The 20,603-nt window shown below is 38.3% G+C and overlaps 1 protein-coding gene across 1 annotated transcript in view; it reads left to right on the top strand.

Annotated features, from left to right (window-relative positions):
* PTPRN2 (protein tyrosine phosphatase receptor type N2) overlaps positions 1 to 20,603 on the top strand; it is a 493,407-nt gene that overhangs the window by 447,611 nt on the left and 25,193 nt on the right. Inside the window, exons 17-19 of the mRNA XM_062570859.1 lie at positions 3,840 to 3,917; positions 15,892 to 16,011; positions 17,160 to 17,326. Coding sequence (XP_062426843.1) covers positions 3,840 to 3,917; positions 15,892 to 16,011; positions 17,160 to 17,326 — 365 coding nt within the window. The remainder of the gene's footprint in view (positions 1 to 3,839; positions 3,918 to 15,891; positions 16,012 to 17,159; positions 17,327 to 20,603) is intronic.

The following is a 20,603-nucleotide window of genomic DNA, read 5'->3' as shown; positions in this document are numbered from 1 at the left end:
TCAGCTGGAGTCAGAGGCTAGGAGTAAGAAACTAAGGTAAATACAGTGTGACTGAGATCACATCTCACCCAGCATTCTTCTGTTTATGGAAAGCACGGATCTGACAAGCTGAGGGAGAAGGTAAAGGGCAGGAATGAATCAGTGTATCGTTTACGTAAGATTTCAAGATGGTCATTGATGCCTATTGACACTTCTGCTTTCACTTCAGTTTGCAGTTTTATGAAAAGTTCTTAACAAGAATCTGTATGTACCACTCTTTAAGTGTAAATACAGGAAATTTGAGAATTTACTCCCAGCATGTATTCATTCTGTTGCATTTCATGAGCCTTATCAGCTAAATCATATGCAACACACAGTCTCTGAAGAAAATCAACAAAATCCAGAATTCTTCAGGGAGACCTCGCAAAGCTGTAGAATGGAGCAATGGGGTAGTGCCACTTTTACAGGAAAAATTCAGGCAGTAGCTTTGATTCTCTAGGAAATCAAAAGTGGAATTGTGGCCCAATACTCATTTAATGAACGTCGGGTCCAACTAATTGTGATACTGTGTTCATTGTATGTGTTCCTACCTTAGAAAAGCACGAGTCATGCCTCTAACCTGTCTAATGTTTAGGAACTGTTTGAGTCAATCTTCTATAGCATTCCTTACTGTATAGCATTACTGTGGACAGTAAGTCCACATGGGACAGAAAGCTCTTCTGAGGTTATTTTTACTCATCCTTTCTTTTTCATTTGCTTTTGATAGTGATAGTGACCAAAATCACTAAACCACTAAAATTTCATGGTCAGTTGAGTAACCCTTGATCCACTTTTTTCTCTCTAATTCTAAATCACAGAAAAATAGGTTGATACATTATCACCTGACCTTGCCCTTACAATATTGCAGCAAAAAAAAATAGAATTCCACTGTAGTAGAGCAAGTTTAACAATTGCAACCTTTTCTTTCCAAAAATGGCTGATCCATCTCGTTCTGATATAATTCATGTGAACTTTATGCTTTGACAGGGATGTCCCACCATGGATTTTTTTCCGAGAGGAAAAAAATCTTGTTCTTACTGAACAATTACTGTGACAGTGATTTCTGATGATTGTTTCTGTGTAAAATGTTAGTCAACAAAATGTTAGTTAGTACTTTTTGATAGTATGGAGTCTGCTGTTCTCCATTCTTCTCTGGAAGAGGAGAAGATTCTCTGAATTTTCTGTTTAATTTTGGTGAAGTGAGAAATCTGAGGGATCCCTGAAAGAACATAATGACTACTGACATGAAAAAGCCTTTTACTTTGCCCTTGATCGGTTCAAAACCAATTTCTGGCTTTATTTCGTATTCAAACTTTTGCTGTTTGATAGATTAAGATGCCCTTGGTGCTCTGGGTGACCTTGAGAGAATTTAAAAAAAATAAAAAAATAAAAACATTCAAGAACCTTGCAGTCACTTAATCACTTTAAATTGAATGTGACCAAAATAGTGATTTTTCAATTTTTTCTTGGCCTTTAAAACAGTGCATATTTTAGAAAGTTGATGAAACTAGAAATTTCATTTAATTAGTTTAATCTTTGCTCTTATTTTTGCTAAGTTGAAGATCATCTAATAGTGTGATAGGGCTTTCTGCCATCTTCTATTTGCTCCGAGCAAGCAATGTTTCTGCTCATAATTGTTTTTTGTGCAACACAGTGTGCTTGGAATGTAATAATTGTAATTGTCTTTTGAATTATTGTTAAACTGCGGCTACACTTCACTGCTCTGTACTTATTGTAATGTTTGCCACGTTCCAACAGCACCTTTGTGACAGAGGTTGATTAATGCTGAAATGCCAAGAACGGCCTATTCCTGATTTATCAGCTGAATATTTAGAAGCATTTCCTCTGTGACAGTGCTATTTACATCAGCCTTGATTTCTTCTGCCTTTGTTTTCTGGCTTGTCTACATACAAAAGAATTCAGTTTAAGAAGAAATTCAAAGTAAATTATTATTTTTATAAAATTTAGTGTATTCCCTGATGGTTAGATTTCAAATCTAAGCTGCTGAACTCACAGGTAGACAAGCAGCACCATTTTCAAGTAGTTTCCACTGGCAGCAGCAAGCCCTCCGCGGTGCAGGTTGCTTTTCCTAAGCTACAGTAGTTACTTTCAGTATAAGAAGACAGTATAAGAAGATATTTAAATGCTATGGATTGCTGTGGGGTTCAAAACAAAACAGTGAGGGAAATTATTTCAGCAGTAATGGAGCAACCCAAAACTTTAAATGTGACTTTTGCTTAATCATGTTCTCTGCTGATTCCAGCCGTTGTTTAGTTTGGTATCTCAATTCTAAACAAAAGCAAGAGAAAATTGGCTCCTTTGAAATGATTCCCAAGTTTTTCTGCTAACGTGTCTTTCTGAGAAAAGCCATTTTTTTGGGATCTGTAGTTTTTATGTGATAGCTGCAGTAGTTAATGTACTGCTGTCAAGCAAGGTTGGAATTTGTTCTGAGCAATTATTTTCTGTGAAGAGTTGTTTGCTGACAAAAGAAGCATCTAAATGAAACATGCACTCAAAACTATAAAATATGGTATTATAGGTATTCTGGTCAAGGTTTCATATATCCATGGGTGCTGCTTTAGAAGTAAGCTTTTATTCTAAATGGATTCAGTGACTTAGTTTTACCTGTGTTGTGTTGGCATGGAGAATTTTAATATTAAGTCTGGTTTAATTATACACCAGAAAATTAGAGGCGTAACAGGATTCTCCTCCTTTTTGCGACATTCATCATATTGTTGTTCTGTTAGAATAACTTACATCTGTTCTTTTATGGTGCTTCCCTCTTTTATGTTGCACATAATTATGAGGTGCCTTCTTTTATACTGACATCTACCATCACCAAAAATTTTGATGCTATGAATAAATTCAGTAGATGCCTGTTAATGCAAATGTGACTCACATTCATTCTTATTCAGATCTTTACTTATAGAGCAGAATCATGTATTGAGACAAATTCTGCCTTCAGCTACAGCTACATGGATGTAACTTAACTCTCGCTGACTTCCCCGTCAGTGAGTCCCACCCACACAAGAGCTGAACTGGGCCTTTTTAATTTACGTTGAAAGTTTTGTCTTGCCTAGTTCAGGGTTAGAACGTGTTTGCGGGTTTTTAATCCCATCAGCAGATCTTCGTTTTCAGGAGGATGGCTCCTAAGATTTAGAACCAAGAAAACCACCCATCAGATCGAAAACGTTCATTGTAACTCACTAATCCTATTTACTCTTGATGGCTTTGTTTCTCACATTCTTTATTTTTTCTGCTCAGTGAATTTTCTGCTCCGTGAATTAAATGTTATAATTAAGGTCTTTAAGCAGAACTTCTTCTATTGAGGCCAAATCTGTGCATTTAGACAAATCAGCTAACCAGAGAAAGCCAGAAACTGTATTTGTTCCCCATTTTTGCTTTTTTTTAGTTGCATATGCCCTTGACTGGCATGGTGGAAATGGAGAACGTACTTAGATGTGCCCGGCATTCTTAGCCCTCAGTGTCGAAGCATGTTTCAAATGGCTCCTAGGTTGCTATGAAACCATGAGTGCTGATCTTAAAGAATTGCTTTTGTCAGCCACCATAAATGATCTTACACTGCATATTGAGAACATAGGATGTTGCTCATCATATGGGCAGATATTTATCTGGTAACATCAGTCTTTTGTGGAAAAAGATCTCCTCTGAGCTTATAAATAGAAATAAAATTCTTTGCTTGCCAGTAAAGGGGAGAGGGACTTGTCTGTCCTTGTTACTGCCCTGGCATCCTTTCTGTCTCTAACATAGCAAGGTTTTCCTTTACTAGATCCAATCTGTGTTCTCTTCCCATATTCCAGATGGACCATGACCCCCGAAACCCTGCATATATTGCCACCCAGGGCCCTCTTCCTGCTACTGGTGCTGACTTCTGGCAGGTAAGTTAAGCATCTCTTTGAAAGCTGAATTTATGTCAAGTACCTTTCTGTGCATTTCTGTACAGTGTATAAAATCCATTGTGCTCTAGTCAGTTTGTAATGTAATTGTTGGAAAAACCTTTTTTTGAATGTCTTTTAAAAATCTAGTGTATGGATATTAAAGCCATCTACTTATATGAAAAACCCTGCTAAAGAATAGTTGATCTAGAAACTCCACGGAAAACCCCAAACCAAAGTATTCAAGTTTGAGTCCCACGTTTTAGAACAGGTCTCCATAATTAGCCTGCGGATTTTCAGAGCGGCTTAAGACCTTCTTAAGAGCGTCGTTGGAATTAGCTGGCTTTCTCCAAATCACAAAGGACCTAACACTATGTGCTGTGAATTTTTCTGTTGAAATCTACTTCTCATAGAACCCAGTTCCCCCAAATGCTTAAATTCTTAGGCATTTGCCCTACCACGGATAGTTGAATCAAAAGCTACGTTGTGACTCTACTGCGTCAAGTTAAGTAGGTGCATAAATTTTTCTGGAATCAAGGCTCAAGACAGTTTTCACTGATGCGCAAATATGAGCTTGCTTTGAACTCAGGCTTTTTACATGCTCGTGCAGCTCTCAGATTTTGACATACACACACCAGTAGGCTGGGTGTGTGCATACCTAGCGCTCCGTGCATTTATATGATGGATATGCTGCATTAGGTATTCCTTTTTAAATGTGAAAGTGTTGCCGGAAAGCTTACTGAAGCTGTTTGTTGGGTCAGTGGTACAACCAGCTGAGGCTTATTACCAGCAGCAGCACATGTTTCTGTTTGTTATTTTGAATTATGAATTTAGAGACCTTTGTGCTGAAAATAGAGAATGTAGAAGTAAAAATTTCAGACGCACCATTGTATTTTAGAAGCTGTTAATCTGCTTCACTTAGTCTGTGATTATAAAGGATCGACTGATCACTATTAAAGGTAATTTCATATGCTTTTCCGATCACAATTTCCTACTGTTTCTCTGATAAATGAAGAATCAGGACATTTTCAAGAAGTTTTCTGGATTTGGGGTGCTTGGATATTTAGATGCTCAAGCGGAGGTATTTTGGACTTGTTTTTAGAAGCACAGAGCAGATAGTTTTTGTCTGAAATAATTTGAGCTGTTGTTTTGGCTTAAATTTTCTGGTAACTGGTAATTTTTGTCTCTAGTATGTGGTATTAGATATAGTTGGGAAGTCTCTTTTTTTTGCCTTAGTGAATGATTCCTTATTTCCGGCATCATGTTTAAAAATTTGTTTCTTAAGTTAAACATAAGATTTGTTTAATGTATATTTTTGCATTTTGCTATATATATATGTTTTATGTTTATATTTTGCATTTTTTTTTACCTTTAACTTCCCCTTTACATGTTGCAAAAATTTATGTCCCATTTCTAAAACAGGCATTTAAAGAACACGTTCTTCATAAGTGTTGCTGCTGACACAGAAATCAGAATTAATCATAGCAAGATATAATAACGGATATATATTCTATTCTTCTATTTAAGTAGTTAGGCAGTTTTGGTGGTCCTGATATAAGAGGGAAAATCAGTGTGGAATCAAGTATTTCTTTGATTAAATTAAATTTAAATTTCTTTGATTTGTTTAATAAGTGTGAACAGAGCCCCAGATTTCCCCAGACCCAGAGTGACTAGAACAGAAAAGTTATTTCTTTGTCCTGTAATCCAAGCTTCTTCCATCCAGCTCCACAGTCAGAAGGTCTGTTTCTTGACTCTTTTCCTTTATGCTATTTGTGGCTGGTGATTCTTCGCTTCCCTTCACTTTCCTTGTTCTCTTTTTAGCTATTTCTCCTCCCAGTTATCTGTCTGTGAATGATGACTCCATAGTCCCACCAAATTTGCTGTGTACACTTCCAAGAAAGCCATTTGGTAACAGTGGTTCAGCTCCTGCTCAAGTGTGGCTCTCCCTCTCTTTTTTACGTAATAGTTATTTTATTGTGTCTTCTTTTTGGTTCCATTGGAAAGTTTGATTCTTTGTGTTTATTTTCATTGTCTCTGTTGCTTCAACATAATGCCTACCTATGTCAGATTGGTTCATCATCACATTTCTTTGGTTCTTTCTCATTTTTGCTGCCTTGAACTTCCTGCAGATTACTTGACAATGTGCTAGTTTGTGTTCTAAGCTTTTTACATGGCCCAGGATATCAACCAGGTGTGATAAACAGCCTGGGAGGGATTAACTCTGCAGAGTAGACTCCTCTGTCTCTAACCTCTGAAATGTAGTAGGTATAGGTACATTATGCATATCAAAAGCTGTGGCTTGAAGATTTTGCTATTTATGGCCAGATGCAGGAGCAAAGTCTATATCTGTTTTTCACCTACCAGTACCTATTATAAGCATGGAAAACTTGAACTTGAATATAGAGTATTAACTCCTTATAGAGCAGAATCCTTTGATGTTTACTTGAATACAGTTTTCTGTAGGTTATAGCAGTCATGGTGCTGCCACCAGGGATTAGTTAAAGATTCAATTATTCATTTCTGATAAATCTCAGTGGTTCTCCTCCCTCACGCTCCTCCACTCAGTACTATCTGATGCTGAGCTGTGTTGCTTTTTTCCCCTTTTGCATGTTCACATGGAGTTTTCTACCTGAGAACAGTGTCCTATTCCAAAGCAGAAAGACCTGGACTATCTGCTGCTACTTGTCTAAATGCTCAGTGTCACACTTTAGCAAGCCTAACAGAAACTCCTGTAGTTTAGCACTATCTCATATGCCAAGACTTATTAGATTTATTGCTTCATATTTTTGCAGACAACCAGAAATGTAACTGCTAAGTGTCCCAAGATCCTAGTTGCATGGTAGGCATCCACCACCTTGTTTTTCCTTGGCTGAAGGGCTTCCCCAGCATGTAGCTGTTATAATTGTTTCCACACCTAAAGGCAATTCAAGCTGTTTTCTGCAAAAATAAAAAAAATGTCTACAGTGGTTTTGTTTTGTCTGAATGTGTGAGACAACTTTCTTAGTGTTATTGCACAGCTGATACCTGTAATAAATTCCAAACTACTCTGATTCGGTCTTGATTATCTAGCTTTCATGCTCGAATTGCAGAGGCCCAATTTCCTAGTTTTCCTGAATTTTGCATTGATGTTCTTTCTCTCATCAGTAACTATGCCTACATTAGCAGGCAGTGCAGCTCAGTAGGAGCAGATTTGTTGAGCATCATGCTGTACTCATTTGTGGGTTTTACTTTAGAGCAGATCTGCTGTGGTACAGTGAACCAAATTTTGCCTGTTGGCAGCGGGAGCAATTTAAGAGTACTTCTGAAGCTTCTCTTCCAGTTCACTTGCATCTGAAAGAAATATAATTCTTGAATGAGGGCTGTTCTGCAATGTGCTATTCTTCATGTCTGTGTAATCTACATGACCATGTAGACATTTCTGTTACCTTTATTTGAAACCAAACAGCTGATTTAGTTCTGGATACTACTTTTTCCTAGTTTTATTGGCAGACCCTGTAAGACTTGTTATGCTGATCCAGTACTCAGTATTTTTGTGCAAGTGATACTTAGCAGTTAAACTCCCACTTACAGTTTTCAAGTTGTCCAGACCTGCACAAACATCATAGTCAGCTTAGCGTCTTCTCATTCTGAGATTGGGCAAAGCGTTTTCATAAAACACTGATGATGCTTTGTCCATGCTTGTCTTGTTTAGGGATTTTTGTTTCTTTTCCCAATAGTGACACTCAAAATTTTCATTGTTGTCAGTTTTTCCTATTTCACAGAATTCATCAGTTCTAGTCATTTTGAAAGATCTCCAACCAGTTTGGAATTTTCTTTGCTGTTGTGGATGTCAGGCAGAGAGCAGCCTTCACAGGGCTCTCTGCTCCCGAGGAGCAGGTCCCTGCGTAGTGTCATTATGCAGGGGGACCAGCTTCAATCTTTTCATAGCGATCACTTCCTCTTTGAAAGGTGATGTCCTTCAGTAAGGTGAGGAAGAAGGGCAGGTATTTTTCTTCAGTACCTTCCAACTTGGGTTGCTGAAGCTAGCCAGCAGACGTTGGCATGCATTTCTGCATATCTGTAGGATATGACCACTTCAAAGCATCAGACTTCCATGGTTGTCTGTCCCTCTAATTTACTTCTCAAACTCCTTATATCCTTACCGTTGCTTCTCTCAGCTGGCAAGGTCCATGTTAGTTCCAGGTTTCTTGGGCTAACCTGCTTCTTTGAAAACTTTCTCACCTGCAGCAGTTATGTTGTCCGTCACCTCATTGATCTGTTTTGCTACAGGGCTTCCTAATCTGTCTGGATACTCTATGTTTGCAGCTCAAACAGAGATTTCATCTCTGCCTGCATGTCGTCTCTTAGACTGCTCTGGAAATTTTCCAGCCACTACTCCAATTAATTTTGAAAAGCCTCCAGCTGATTTAGGTCTTCTTTTAATTTCATCTGTTCTTGTTTTCATCTCTTTTTACCAATTACTGTTGCTGAGAGATACTTCCTTCATCGATTCTATTTTGGTTCAGTGGGAATTCCACCTCACAATTTCCTTGCTGGAAAACTGGATGTCTCTTCTCATGTGGTAGTAATCCATTTTTTCCTGAGTGGTTAAACAATTTGCTAGGTCTGTGGGTTGTTTTCTTCTCAGCTGGAAAGTGAATTCATCATGAGGACAGGATTTTGCTTTGATATACTTCCATTTTATTTACAAAGAAAGCACAGAGTTGTGTTGCTTTGAACAGAGTCAGAATCAAGTAAGAGGCAATGACTTCTGTTTTCCAAACCTCATATACCCAGGATTTTATCCCCAGGCTCTCTCTCAGCTTTTCTTCTTCCAGGATCACAATACTAGAGTTTGTGAAAATATGTTCATGGCTTCTTTATTCCTTTTACATGTTTTTACAGATTTTATCTTGATTAATCAACCTACCTTGGTTAATGTCTCTCTCTGCCTTAAGCATACCAGGTTCTAGAAAAACTCATGGGTCCACATGCTTCACGTCTCTTTTACTTTTGTGATAACTTTTACAATTTCAGTTATCAGGTTTCAAAAAAGAGTTTACTTTTTTTTTTTAACATTTATATGAATGAAGGATGATGATTTAGTCCAGGAGCTTCAGTGAGATTTTACTCAGTTCTTTCACATAACACTATTAAAATTCAACATGTCTTTGAATATAACTCAAAAGAAACATCTCTGATCTATAACAAGTTATCACAGCAGGAGTTCTATATTGTGAATAATTCTGGAGGCATAAAATTTTATTATTTTCCGTATGTGCTGGGTTATAATTCTATGAAATACTTGACATGAAGTACATGCTTTAACTTATAAAGTGTTTTAAGAAGACCAATAGTGCAAGAAGCTAGTCTTAAGAGTTAGGATATTTAGAACCAAGTGTCCTTGCACTGAAAAAATGTTACTAATTATACTTGTTTTAGAAATTGAGTGCTACTAAGATTCTTTGCTTCCATATGGAGATTTCTTTTGGAAACAATAGTCTTTACGTTGGGAAAATTCTGTCTGATTCTCCTTTCAGAAGCATTACTACCCCACATAATGTCATGTTTTGTTTACCCCTCCACTTTTTGGAGGGAAGGACACTCACCCTTTTCTATTTTACCATATTAGGTAAAAGAGAAGGAGGAGTGAGGTGCTTCCTGCCAGGTGGTTGAAACTACACCTCTTTGTTGCCTTCGGAAACTAAATTATACATGATATATAATTATGTAAGAAATTTTTATCCTTCTGTGATTTTCTCTCTCTATGACCAATATAATTAATAAAATAGATGAACGTCCTATAATGTTTAGAGGTGAAATAGGGAAATAGAATTTTCTACATTTTGCAAAGGTTCAGTAAGGTTCAAAACTCCTACAGCAGTAGTGCGTGAGATTAAATCCAGCCAACACCTGTGATTCAAACCAAAAAATTACTCTCTGGCCTTTATCAGAACAGATCTATAGCTCAGGCTAGATAGTTCCTCAGCTGCCTTAATCCCTGCTGGGGTCCAGTCAGGCAGGGATGATCAGTGCAGACTTACCACACATGAACAGCACTGAGTCCGGCACAGGACACAGAAGGTAGGTTTCAAGTAACAGGAATCATGCCTTTATGGTTAGGATGCTCCTCTAGGACATATCCTCCTCATCCTACACATTTTGAATCAAGCCCATGTTTTAGTTATCCCAACTGTCTTCAACTAATCACCAACATATGAGATGCTCTTGAAGCTGAGAATACTCTTCAGCCTTCTTGGTGAAGCTGGGCATCTATTCCCAACAAAGCAAAAGGAAAGCTCCCTGGAGAAGATTTTAAACAATTCTGATTAGGAAGTGGGGAGGCCTCATGTTTGCTCCTTTTATTTTTTTTTTATTTTTATCCCCAGACTGTAAAATGTAAAGTGCACAAAGAGTCTCTGATCCGAGCCATGGAGTTAGGTTACCATTTGCTTTGCATTATCCCCGACCACGCATTTCTTAATTTAAAGCTATTTTTAGAATTTTTTTCGATTCAGATTCAGCAGTATATTATCAGAGTCAGTTCAAAAATTAACTATTGTTTTCCTCCTAGGTCACATCAACATATTAAGAACCCAAATCTTGAATTGTAGTCTTGAGGACGTTATATATCTTAGCATGTCCGGCAACACTTGTTTTTCTCTTCCAGTTTTGGAATTTAGCAAAAGAAATCTGAATGTCAGATCATTGTTTCCCATGTAAAAAGAATTAGTGATCAGTGGTCTCCAAGCGTAAATCCCAGTGAGCAGGAGACTGTGTCCCTGTAACTGAACAATTCTCCCTGCAGATTGGGTGCTCCAAGGCCACAGTTGAGTAAAACCAACTGCACTGAACCTTTCTCTGCTCTAATTGCCAAGGTCTGTCCCAGGTGCTCCCAGTTCAGCACGTCTTGTGAGTGCTAAAATTGTTTTACAGCCAAAATCACTTTTTCTGCATTTTGTTCTTCTGTGCAGAAAACAACACTTTCGGGGGGTCTTGAATCACAAGTTTTATTTTCCTTGCATGGAATGGAGCTTCCTGCATGTCTAATCAGTTTTCACCTTCAGAAAGAGAAGCACATCAAAAGAGAGGAAGAACAGTTCAATGTGTAAAATATGCATATTTTAATTTAACTAAAGAAAAACGGCAAGGGAGAGACGAGCACAGAACAGCAGCCCCTAGAGCTCTGGTAGCCTGTCAAGTCACGTGAAATAAATGTAGTGTTAGGAATTCCATAGTCATTCAGTAAAGGAGTGTGAGCTTACCATGCTCATTTCTGATTATGGCTCAGATCAGAGAAAGCACGTAGCGGTGGTCCTTTCTAATACTCTGTCCATTATCAGGCTCATCTTCCCAATGCTGAAGTGCAAAGCTAAGTGCTGGCATCTGTGGTGAGATTGTCCCTCTTTGAGGTGTTTTTGTCAGTAGTGAAATACTGAACAGCATTTGTTTTTAAATTACTTAATAATAAGGCTTGATTTATCAATCTACCAAGAAGAATAAGAGGAGTTCACACCTTTCTTAGTCAGCAGACGCTACTGCAACACATACAGTCATCCTCAGTTTGCCTGTCTCTTTGGTTCTCAACAAGTGCAACAGCAGGGACATATAGAGCCAACCTGACTGCCACACAGGTACAGTCTTCCCTGAAACCATTGCCGGACGCTGTGGGAAAAGCTCGGAGATGTAGCTTCTGAATTCAGCTCAAACATACCCTTGGAGTAATGTCTTCTCATGTCCTATGGAAGGATTTTCATTCACTTCATGTTCTAAAAAGCATCTTTGCAACTGTAAGAGTCAAATAATCTTTTAAATTAAGCATAGATTCTTGATCATTTAGTAGTTCAATTTTTCAAAGCACAGATTTGCTTAGTTGTCAGGCACAGCTGCGACTGTGTAAATGTCAACTCTCACTTTGCCAGGTTCAACCCATTAGACCCATATCAAAATGATAAGCCATTTTCAACCAAAATGTTTAGCAAAAAGGCTGATTTTTGAATGGCATACATTGTGAAGTTCTGGTTGGAAAAAAAAAAAAGCCATATCCCCCAATGTAGATTTTTAAGTGTAAAGTATACTTCTAAGCTTTCCAAAATGGAGGTTTTGTTGGATTTGTAAGAGTACTGTAGCACTGATTCTCCTATTTATGGCTTTGTTTTCCTCTTTACTTGAAAAAAAAACAATTCTGTGCCCCCGTGCAAGTAATTTATACCAAAAATAACTCAGTCCTATGTAGAAGTCCTCCATATGGGACTGGCATGCTAGATAGCCACAGTGCAAGTTCTCTGAACATGGCGAATATCATAGGCAAGAAGTCCTGCAGGTGTCAAATACACAAAATATCATCTGTAAGTTGGAGAATTCAGCCTTTAATTTGTAATACATTGAAATTGTGGTGTTATTCGTGCCTAAGAAAAGTTTTGAGAATGATGCATGCAGTGGAATCTCATTAAAGATCATTAGCTCATTATTCTCCAAGCATGTAAGTTGAAGGTGGAAATGTCCCACAGAGTGATACAGCCTTCCCTTTTCAGCAGAGGCTGCACTGCAGAACTCTGTAGCGAGCTCCAGTAGGTAACTCCGACTTGGTCACTTTGAATATTTATATAATACTCCATTCAACGTTTCTTGCTGTCCCAAACATGTTACTGCAAACATGAAACTACCTATGATTAAGTGATCTAAGTTTAGTTTTTGTGTAACAGCAGAGTCCAAGGCTTAGTTTGGCTGGGCTTCTTGCAAATACATAAAAAGAAAAGCCTCTACCTGAGGATGCTGCGTTCTCCTTATTCTTGTGTCCCATGTATGGGTTTACCCACTATTGTTGCAAGTCTACAGAGTTCAGAATTATGTGATTTAGTGTACGTTTGCAACTGAATCTCCTTCTCTGTTTTCTGAGCCCAGTTGAAATACATCTTGCTAACTAGAGGCACTTCCTGAAAGGACATCCCAGCATTGTGCAGACCACGTTTGTGCTACCTGTTCCTTCAGTGAGGATACACAGTCCTTGGAGCTTCTTTCTAGCATCTGGCCCTGTAGCCTCCCTGAGCACAGTAGGGTGTTATGTGCTGCCAGCTGTAGGTGCTGAAAATCACGTCACCACATTGAACCTCAGGTGATCAACAGGCCACAGGATAAACTGGGTGGACTGCCTTTCACTTAACCCTCTTCTCCTATATTTGGAAAGAAATCCAGATAACAGCCTCATGGTCTAATATTTAAGTTACTAAGGAAACAAAGAAAATACTGTAGTCCTCAAGTCACAGTCTCTGAGTCTTAGTGAATAGCCATATAAATGGTAAGCGCAGGAGATGCAGTTACAATTGCTTGTAACAGGGCTGGTGGCACTCGACTGTATTGCCTTCTTGATTTAGTAGATTTGACTTCTACATTTTCACACAATGACCTAAAAGAAATATTATACCCCAGAGTAACTTTGAAATTGTTTGTTTAAATTAACTTTCATTTGGATTTATGCTTAATGAAATCTTCAGAGATGCAGACAGCTCCTCTGTAATGAAATGCTGGCTCTTTGAACCAATGAACAGGGTTGCCAAACTGTAAGGATTCCTCTCTAAACGAGTGGGCTTTTATAATGTTACACTTGGGTGGCACAAGCAGAGTGCTAGATGATTAGTTTATGGTCTAGATCATTGTATTTTTATTACACTCATAAAAACTGTGTTTCTCCTCATTTTCGTAATGGCTTCAATGAGCTTCTATACCTTCTAGAGGCACATTAAATCGTTATGTGATGAAAGTACTGATTTAGTGGGGCTAGTTTGAAAGTAAGATACATGTTTTGAATTCTTATCTTCGTCTGATTGCAGACTTTAAAAAAAAAAGTGAAACTGTGTTGGAATGAATGAAATCTGTATCATCTTCTTTACATACAGAGAAGATTTCCAGCTGTGACCTAAAACAAGTTCAAAAGCAAAAAAAAGAGATAAACTATAAATCTTTATCTGTATATAAAATGAATTACATATCAAATAAAAGCATTTTTGCTGTTTTTGTGGCATTGAGAGCCTTTTACAAGAGTATGGGTGGATTACAGAGGTTTTGATTAAAAAATCCTTTTAAGGAACAAAAAGAAAAGAAGAAAGATTATTTTTTGTTCCTTACATTCAACTGTAATTTGTTTCCTCCCGATTCTGTCCCAAATTATAAATAGCCCTACTTTGTGCAAACCCTAGCTTCATTTCTATAAAGAATTCTAAGCTGGTTTTAAAAGATGTTTTAATTATATTGCGTAATGAAAAAGAAGAAAAATATTTTTTTGTTTCTATATATGCAAGCTGTTCTTAAAAGAGAAGACAACATCATTATCCATGAATGGAGAACCTTTTGATTTGATACATAATTGAAAAAAATAATCCTTGTATTGAATGTATCATCTCATCTTTGCACAGTTTAGACAAAGGCCTTTTCTGTTTACAAAATTTACATGTCAATACAGTTGCTTATAAATATTTCTGTGAAATAAACATAACCCTCCACAAAAAGAACAGTTTATTCTTCATTCAGTAATTTTATAGGCTAGCAAAAAGACAATGAAAGTTGTATGCAAATATAACATCAATGTACAGCATAATAATAACAGTTTTTAGTGATTATGCGGCATGGTATTAATTCCTAGGAGGCTTTTTGTTCAGCCGTGAGCTGCGTTTGGAACACAGATTCGCCCGAGCGAATTCTGCCTGTTCTGCTTTTGGGGGGAAACGTCCCCAAATCCTGGGGCTGAGGAGGTGCCCTGGCTTCCTGCACCCGCTCGGTGGCCGGGCTGGATTATTAGCAGATCACGCTGCTGGCCAAGAGCCGTGATTTTCCTCTGTTGCTGCTGTACCTGTGCTCGGAGAGCGCGCAGTCTGCAGGGTGGGGTGCACTGCTTCCTTCTACCTCTAGCGCAAAAAAGGGAGGGAGAGAGAGAGGAAGAAGAAAGGAAGGAAAGAAAGAAAGGGTGGAAGGGAGGAGGAAAGAAAAAGGAATGAAGGGCGAGAAAGAAAAGAAGAGAAAAGAGAAGAAGAAAAGAGAAAAAAAGAAAGGAAAGGAAAGGAATAAAAAGAAAAGGCAAAAGAAAAAAGAAGAGAAGAGAGAAGAGAAGCGAAGAGAAGAGAAGAAAAAGGAAAGGAAAGGAGAGGAAAGGGAAAACAGAAAAGAAAAGAAAAGAAAAGAAAAGAAAAGAAAAGAAAAGAAAAGAAAAGAAAAGAAAAGAAAAGAGAAAAGAAAAGAAAAAAGAAAAGAAAAGAGAAAAGGAAAAGAGAAAAGAGGAAACAAGGAAGAAATGAAAGAGAAATGAAATGAAAGAAGGGAAAGAGAAACGAACAAAGAAGGACAGAAAGAAGTAATACCCATCTGCAAAAAGCCTTTCCTTTTTGGAAGAAAGATTTCTCTGTCAGACATGTTTCTGGAAGAATCGTTTCAGTTGTGGTTTTGTTCTGCCTTTTCCTTCTCGCTGTTGTTCAGCTGCAACTTTCCCGGCTGTTCCAGGTAGTTCGGTGGTTTCCGCGGCCGGGCAGCTTTTGCTGCGTGACAAACTGCGGCAAGAAGGCGGCTGAGGAGACAAACCGCGTCCAGCCCGTGCTCCTTTAGGGGTCGATATGTTGCTAACGACGTGTGTCCACGCTGCTTTAGTATTAAATATCAAACACCAAGTAGCTGTGTCTTTTGAAAGCATTGCTCAGTGTTTCCTTTGTGGATCTGGAAGTTTGAAAGAAAAGCAGCTGAACGCACTACTGGGAGTGAGGAGAGATTTTGTAAAAAAACATGGATTGAATTTGTTGGAAATTCTTTAATATTTCATGGAAGCGTGCAAAATATGGTGCCAGTTTATTCAGGGATTCGAAAGCAGCTGCAGAGTAAAAGTGTCTAATGAAAATGAAATAAATTTCCTGTGAATGGAATAAATTTTGATTGTGTGTCTGAGTGCAGTAATTATACATGTCACGCAGTAATTAGGCAGTCACAATGTGGCCACGGTGTCTTTCTTTGTCTGCAGATGGTCTGGGAGAACGGCTGTGTCGTTATTGTCATGCTGACACCCCTTACAGAAAATGGCATCAAACAGTGCTACCACTATTGGCCAGATGAAGGGTCAAATCTCTACCACATCTACGAGGTACTTAGGCAAAATCTCTGCTTGTCAATGTGACAGTAAGTGCGTGGATTGATTTCATACAGGGCAAAATATTGCTTAAGCCGATCTAACCTGTAAAGTGAGCTGAGGCCCCTTAAATGCCCTCGGTGTACCCTCAAGTCGTTTTAGATTTGAGGGAAATTTGGCGTAATTTTAGTAGCAAGAGAGTTTGCATTGGATAACATGTAGTCAATAATGAGCCAAGTGTTACAGTGAAAAAAGGAGAGACAATAACTTTGTCTTTAAAATGGCTGTGCTCGTGATTAAAATATGGAAGCATTTATTTGTACTATAGGAAAATAGTGTGTTTATGACTAGTGAATTTGGCCTTAGGAAAGCTATATGTATATGTTCATTCAAAGGCCAATATGTAGCTTTAGTAATTGGTGCTATTGATTTTTACCTTATGCCTCAGTTGCAACGAAAATATACATATATATTTATTTCTTGCTTTATGAATCTAGCCCAAAATATCATATCATGCAGTTTTATTGAAATGTAACGTTGACAATGGTGTCATATTTTTCCAGTTGTCTAGCTGAATAGATGAGGAAAAAAATACCACAATGGCCCAATATAAAGAAAAACTAAATGTGAAGAATTATAGTTATTTATAAGAACATATGAAAAAAAATTAATTTTCTTAAAAGATTAACCATGCAAATGAGCTGCATATTTTATGCTTAGTTTTCTACATAGCAAAAAAATTGACTTCTCATGTGAATTGAATTGTTGAATGTAATTTTTAAGACCACTCAGATTGTCCTGAGCATGCACTGTGAGCATTTCAAGTAGAAGGTGACTGGCAGCTTAACATATTCTCAGGCATTGTGTCTTTTAGATTTAGATTTAGATTTAGCTATAAAAGTTCATTATAGTGATTTTTCAGTTTGCAGTAAAACTGCCAAGAATTTTTTAATGTTTCTCAAGAAAATAGCAATGGCAACTAAACCCTTCTTGAAAGCAACTACAATTGCTAAATAACAAATTATTTCTATAGCAGTGGCCCATTTGCTAATAAAAATACAGCTTTATTGCGATTCCTTCCTTCTAGACATCCATTTGATTTTGAAGATGCTGCTTGCAACAGAAATTCCTGACTTGCGTTTGCTCCTTCCTGTGTGCTGTAGGTGAACCTGGTCTCTGAACACATCTGGTGCGAGGATTTCCTCGTGAGGAGCTTCTACCTGAAAAACCTGCAGACGAACGAGACCCGGACAGTGACGCAGTTCCATTTCCTTAGCTGGAATGATCAGAAAGTTCCTGCTTCTACAAGATCACTTCTGGATTTTCGCAGGTAAAATGCAAAGTGTAACAGTTTATTTCAGATAACGGCAGTTTGAGGAACCGAAGTAGCTTTGCTTCTAATTGTCCTTTAATTATTTCTGTTTTGAAAGGGTCTGATGCCACAATGATACAGTAACAGAAAACTGGCGAGCAATCTGCAGCATATAGGTTGATTTTTAGTGTTGTCTCACAAAAACCTGTTGCTTGGTTTTAAGACGTACTCCTTTCCCATCTAGAGATCGATGCACTTACTCCCTTTGTACAGTTTTTCTGTGCTTCTGTATTTCTCTGTTCTACAAATATTTACCTGATCTGCAACTCCAAGGCATTTTGTGTGGCTCCTCGACGATCCTTGTTGCGGGAATCTCACAAATAAATTCAGTAGTATGAACACAGTAAAGAAAAACCTAAGCGCAATCAAGTCATATGGCAGCGACGGCTTTCCAGTGGGAGCGTTGGCTCGCAAGGATCGAACGGTCAGGACACTAGACTTTCTGTGGGTGAAGGAAGGTGCAAATTTGAGGAAGCACGTGAAAATATCAACAAAGTACACCCTCTGGAATTGTTAGGAAAGTGAACAGGGCTTTAAATATAAATACACATAGGCAAAAAAAAGAAGAGAGAGAGAGTCCCTACCACCTTCTAATGTTTGCTCTGTTTATCTATATTTTAATTTGAAAATTAAAGCTGCACCTGATAAATATTGGCATGGAATAATCTTCATTTGATTGCAGATGGCGCCCAGTGCAGTGTGTGTAGGTGTTAACACATATCAGCTAATGCACAGCGCTGCGCTTACGCCTAACGAAAAGCATCTCGGAGAGGTCTGGGAGGCTGGGTCCGAATCCGCCAGCGGCCTGGGGGATCGCATGGTATTCCTCCCTGTGCTGCAATATTACCTGCAAACCCCTGAAGCGATTATAAGGGGCTCCTAAGGTCCAAACTTGGTCTTTCTATAAGCACTCGTAGCTCGGACTGCTGCCAGTCGGAGTGGCGCAGATGCACCTGAGGGGACGGGCTGCCTTATGTCCACCTGGAACGGGGCACACGCTTGTCTGCTGGCCAATTTTTGCCCTTAAAACTAAGGGCTAAATGCCATCCTTCATCCGTCAGTATTCTCTTGCATATTACAAGGATTTCAAAGCAGAGGGAAATCACACTTTGCAAGTCAAATAACGGAGTGCAGCTACTGAATCTGTATGGGCTGTGGCTAGGTAAGAGTATAAGGATGTGTTTCAGTACAAAAGTGATAGGGGAGGAAGGAAGCACTGGCATAAGGATGGAGTTGAAACTAATTGAATTTTCAAGATTTTCTTCTCTGGGTTCAAATACAGACTTCAATGTGATTTTTATAGGTTGATTTTTCCTTTGCCGTGGTACTGCAGAAGCTGCCTATAGTGGCTTTCTGTAGAGGAAATTTGGAATTGATTCTATTAAGCCGTGAAGGTCTGCAGCGCTGATCAAACACAGCATCCGATTTTGCCCTTTGGAAGTTAGCGGGGAATTTGCTCTTCGTTGTAACTAGAGTAAGAACGAGCCTGTACAGCCAGGTCTCCTCACATGCTGAGCACCTCGTCTTGTTGGCTTCAGTAAGAGTCACGGTCCCTGCGGGGACCACAGGATTGGGTGTGCACTAAGTCATAGTCCACATCGCCGAGAAAACACAGGCTAGGATGAACTTCTGCAAGGATTAACTGGCCGTGCTGCAGAAGTGTTGCGCAGTGTTTGGAAAGGCAAAATCATAACTAGGTAGGAAAATAGTTCAGATGACATTCTTCCTATTTGAGGCAAGTATGGGAATGAAACTATTAAGACTTAATTGAATCCTGAGTGTTCATTACAGTCCGGTTGAGGGTACCATAATCATTTCCTAAGTGCAGATTTTGTACTGTGATCTTGTAATACTGAATGCATAATAAAATTCCTTCTGGAAAGGAATTTTGGCATGCACAAGAGCTGGTCTATGAATCTCAGTTTTCTTGGTCATCTGATATTGCTCTTTTTTTAATGACAAAGCTAATGCATTACTGCTGAAATAATGTATTTGAAATTCCTTTATAGAGTAAATGTTTTGCACCCGAAGCTTCGTTTTTAAAGTCTAACCTCTGCTGAATTACGACAACTGAGTGATAAAGCCCCCAGAATGAATGTCTGACAGAGTACTACCATACTCATAGTAAGGTAGTGCTAGGAAGGGGCTCCTCTCATTTCTTTTAGTATCTATGTTTTTATGTGCATTCAGTGTGTTTGTATATATATATATGCATATGTGTGTATATTTATATATTCACATACATATATGAAATTAAGCATATACATAACCAACCCTCTATTTTTTTATAATTCATCACCAAGAAAAATTGGATTCCCAAAATTACCTTGCCCAGAGTCGGTGGAAATACAGACCTTCTCGTTTTTATTAAAGTAAATTTTGCAAGTCTCCTTGAAAACTGAAAGATTACATTTCTCTTACTATGTATCAGACAGTGTTTTAGATGATTTTGCATTTAGCAGACTCCTTAAACCTAGAGGAATACTCTATCATACCTTAACAATGTAGGTATAAATTGCCAAAAAGAGATTATTCTACATATTTTTTAAAAATCTGTACAAAATACAGTCCCTGAGAGGCGAGGCTACTACAGAAACCACTGGTCAGTTTTAACTGCTTCTGGAGTCCTAATTTCATTTTGAACAATAGACCAATCATTATTGCTCTGGACTAGCTTGTTAGTCATGCACTGATATGTGTAATTAAATATTTCTTGAGCCCAGAGGGAGCACATTTACACTTTAAAGAGGGACTGCTAAGCTAAAAGATAATTAGCATCACATGTGAGGGCTTTGCTTAAAATATATATCTATTATGCTATCACTTCTTGCTGTGTGCAATGGCATTTACTAACACTGCTCACTTTAAAAACGGACAAATTCTTATTTTGCCAGCTAATTAGCGGTTGCCAGTGTCATTTTTGTGATGTTGCAGCTAGTAATATGAGCCCAGTTGCATAGTCACAAAAGTGATCATTGGAAACTGTGACTCTGCTGCAGGGACAATGTGGGAAGCCCCTTTTCTGAGCCTCTAACGACCTCTGACTTTTGCTTGCTGATGGTTTGCATGACGATTTCTTTTTCACTCAATGAGCCAAGGGTTGGTTTGTATTACTAATCATTCTTTCTGAGTTAATTCTTCCTGTATATGTATATATTTATATATATATAATATATATTCTCTTAAACATTCGGGACCTTTGCTAACTGGTGAATTTTCAGCTCCCTCTAATTAG

This window comes from Rhea pennata, chromosome 2 (genome assembly GCF_028389875.1).
Source record: "Rhea pennata isolate bPtePen1 chromosome 2, bPtePen1.pri, whole genome shotgun sequence".
Taxonomy (NCBI): domain Eukaryota; kingdom Metazoa; phylum Chordata; class Aves; order Rheiformes; family Rheidae; genus Rhea; species Rhea pennata.
Note: the sequence above shows the minus strand (reverse complement) of the source record. Positions and strands in the feature narration are given on the sequence as shown.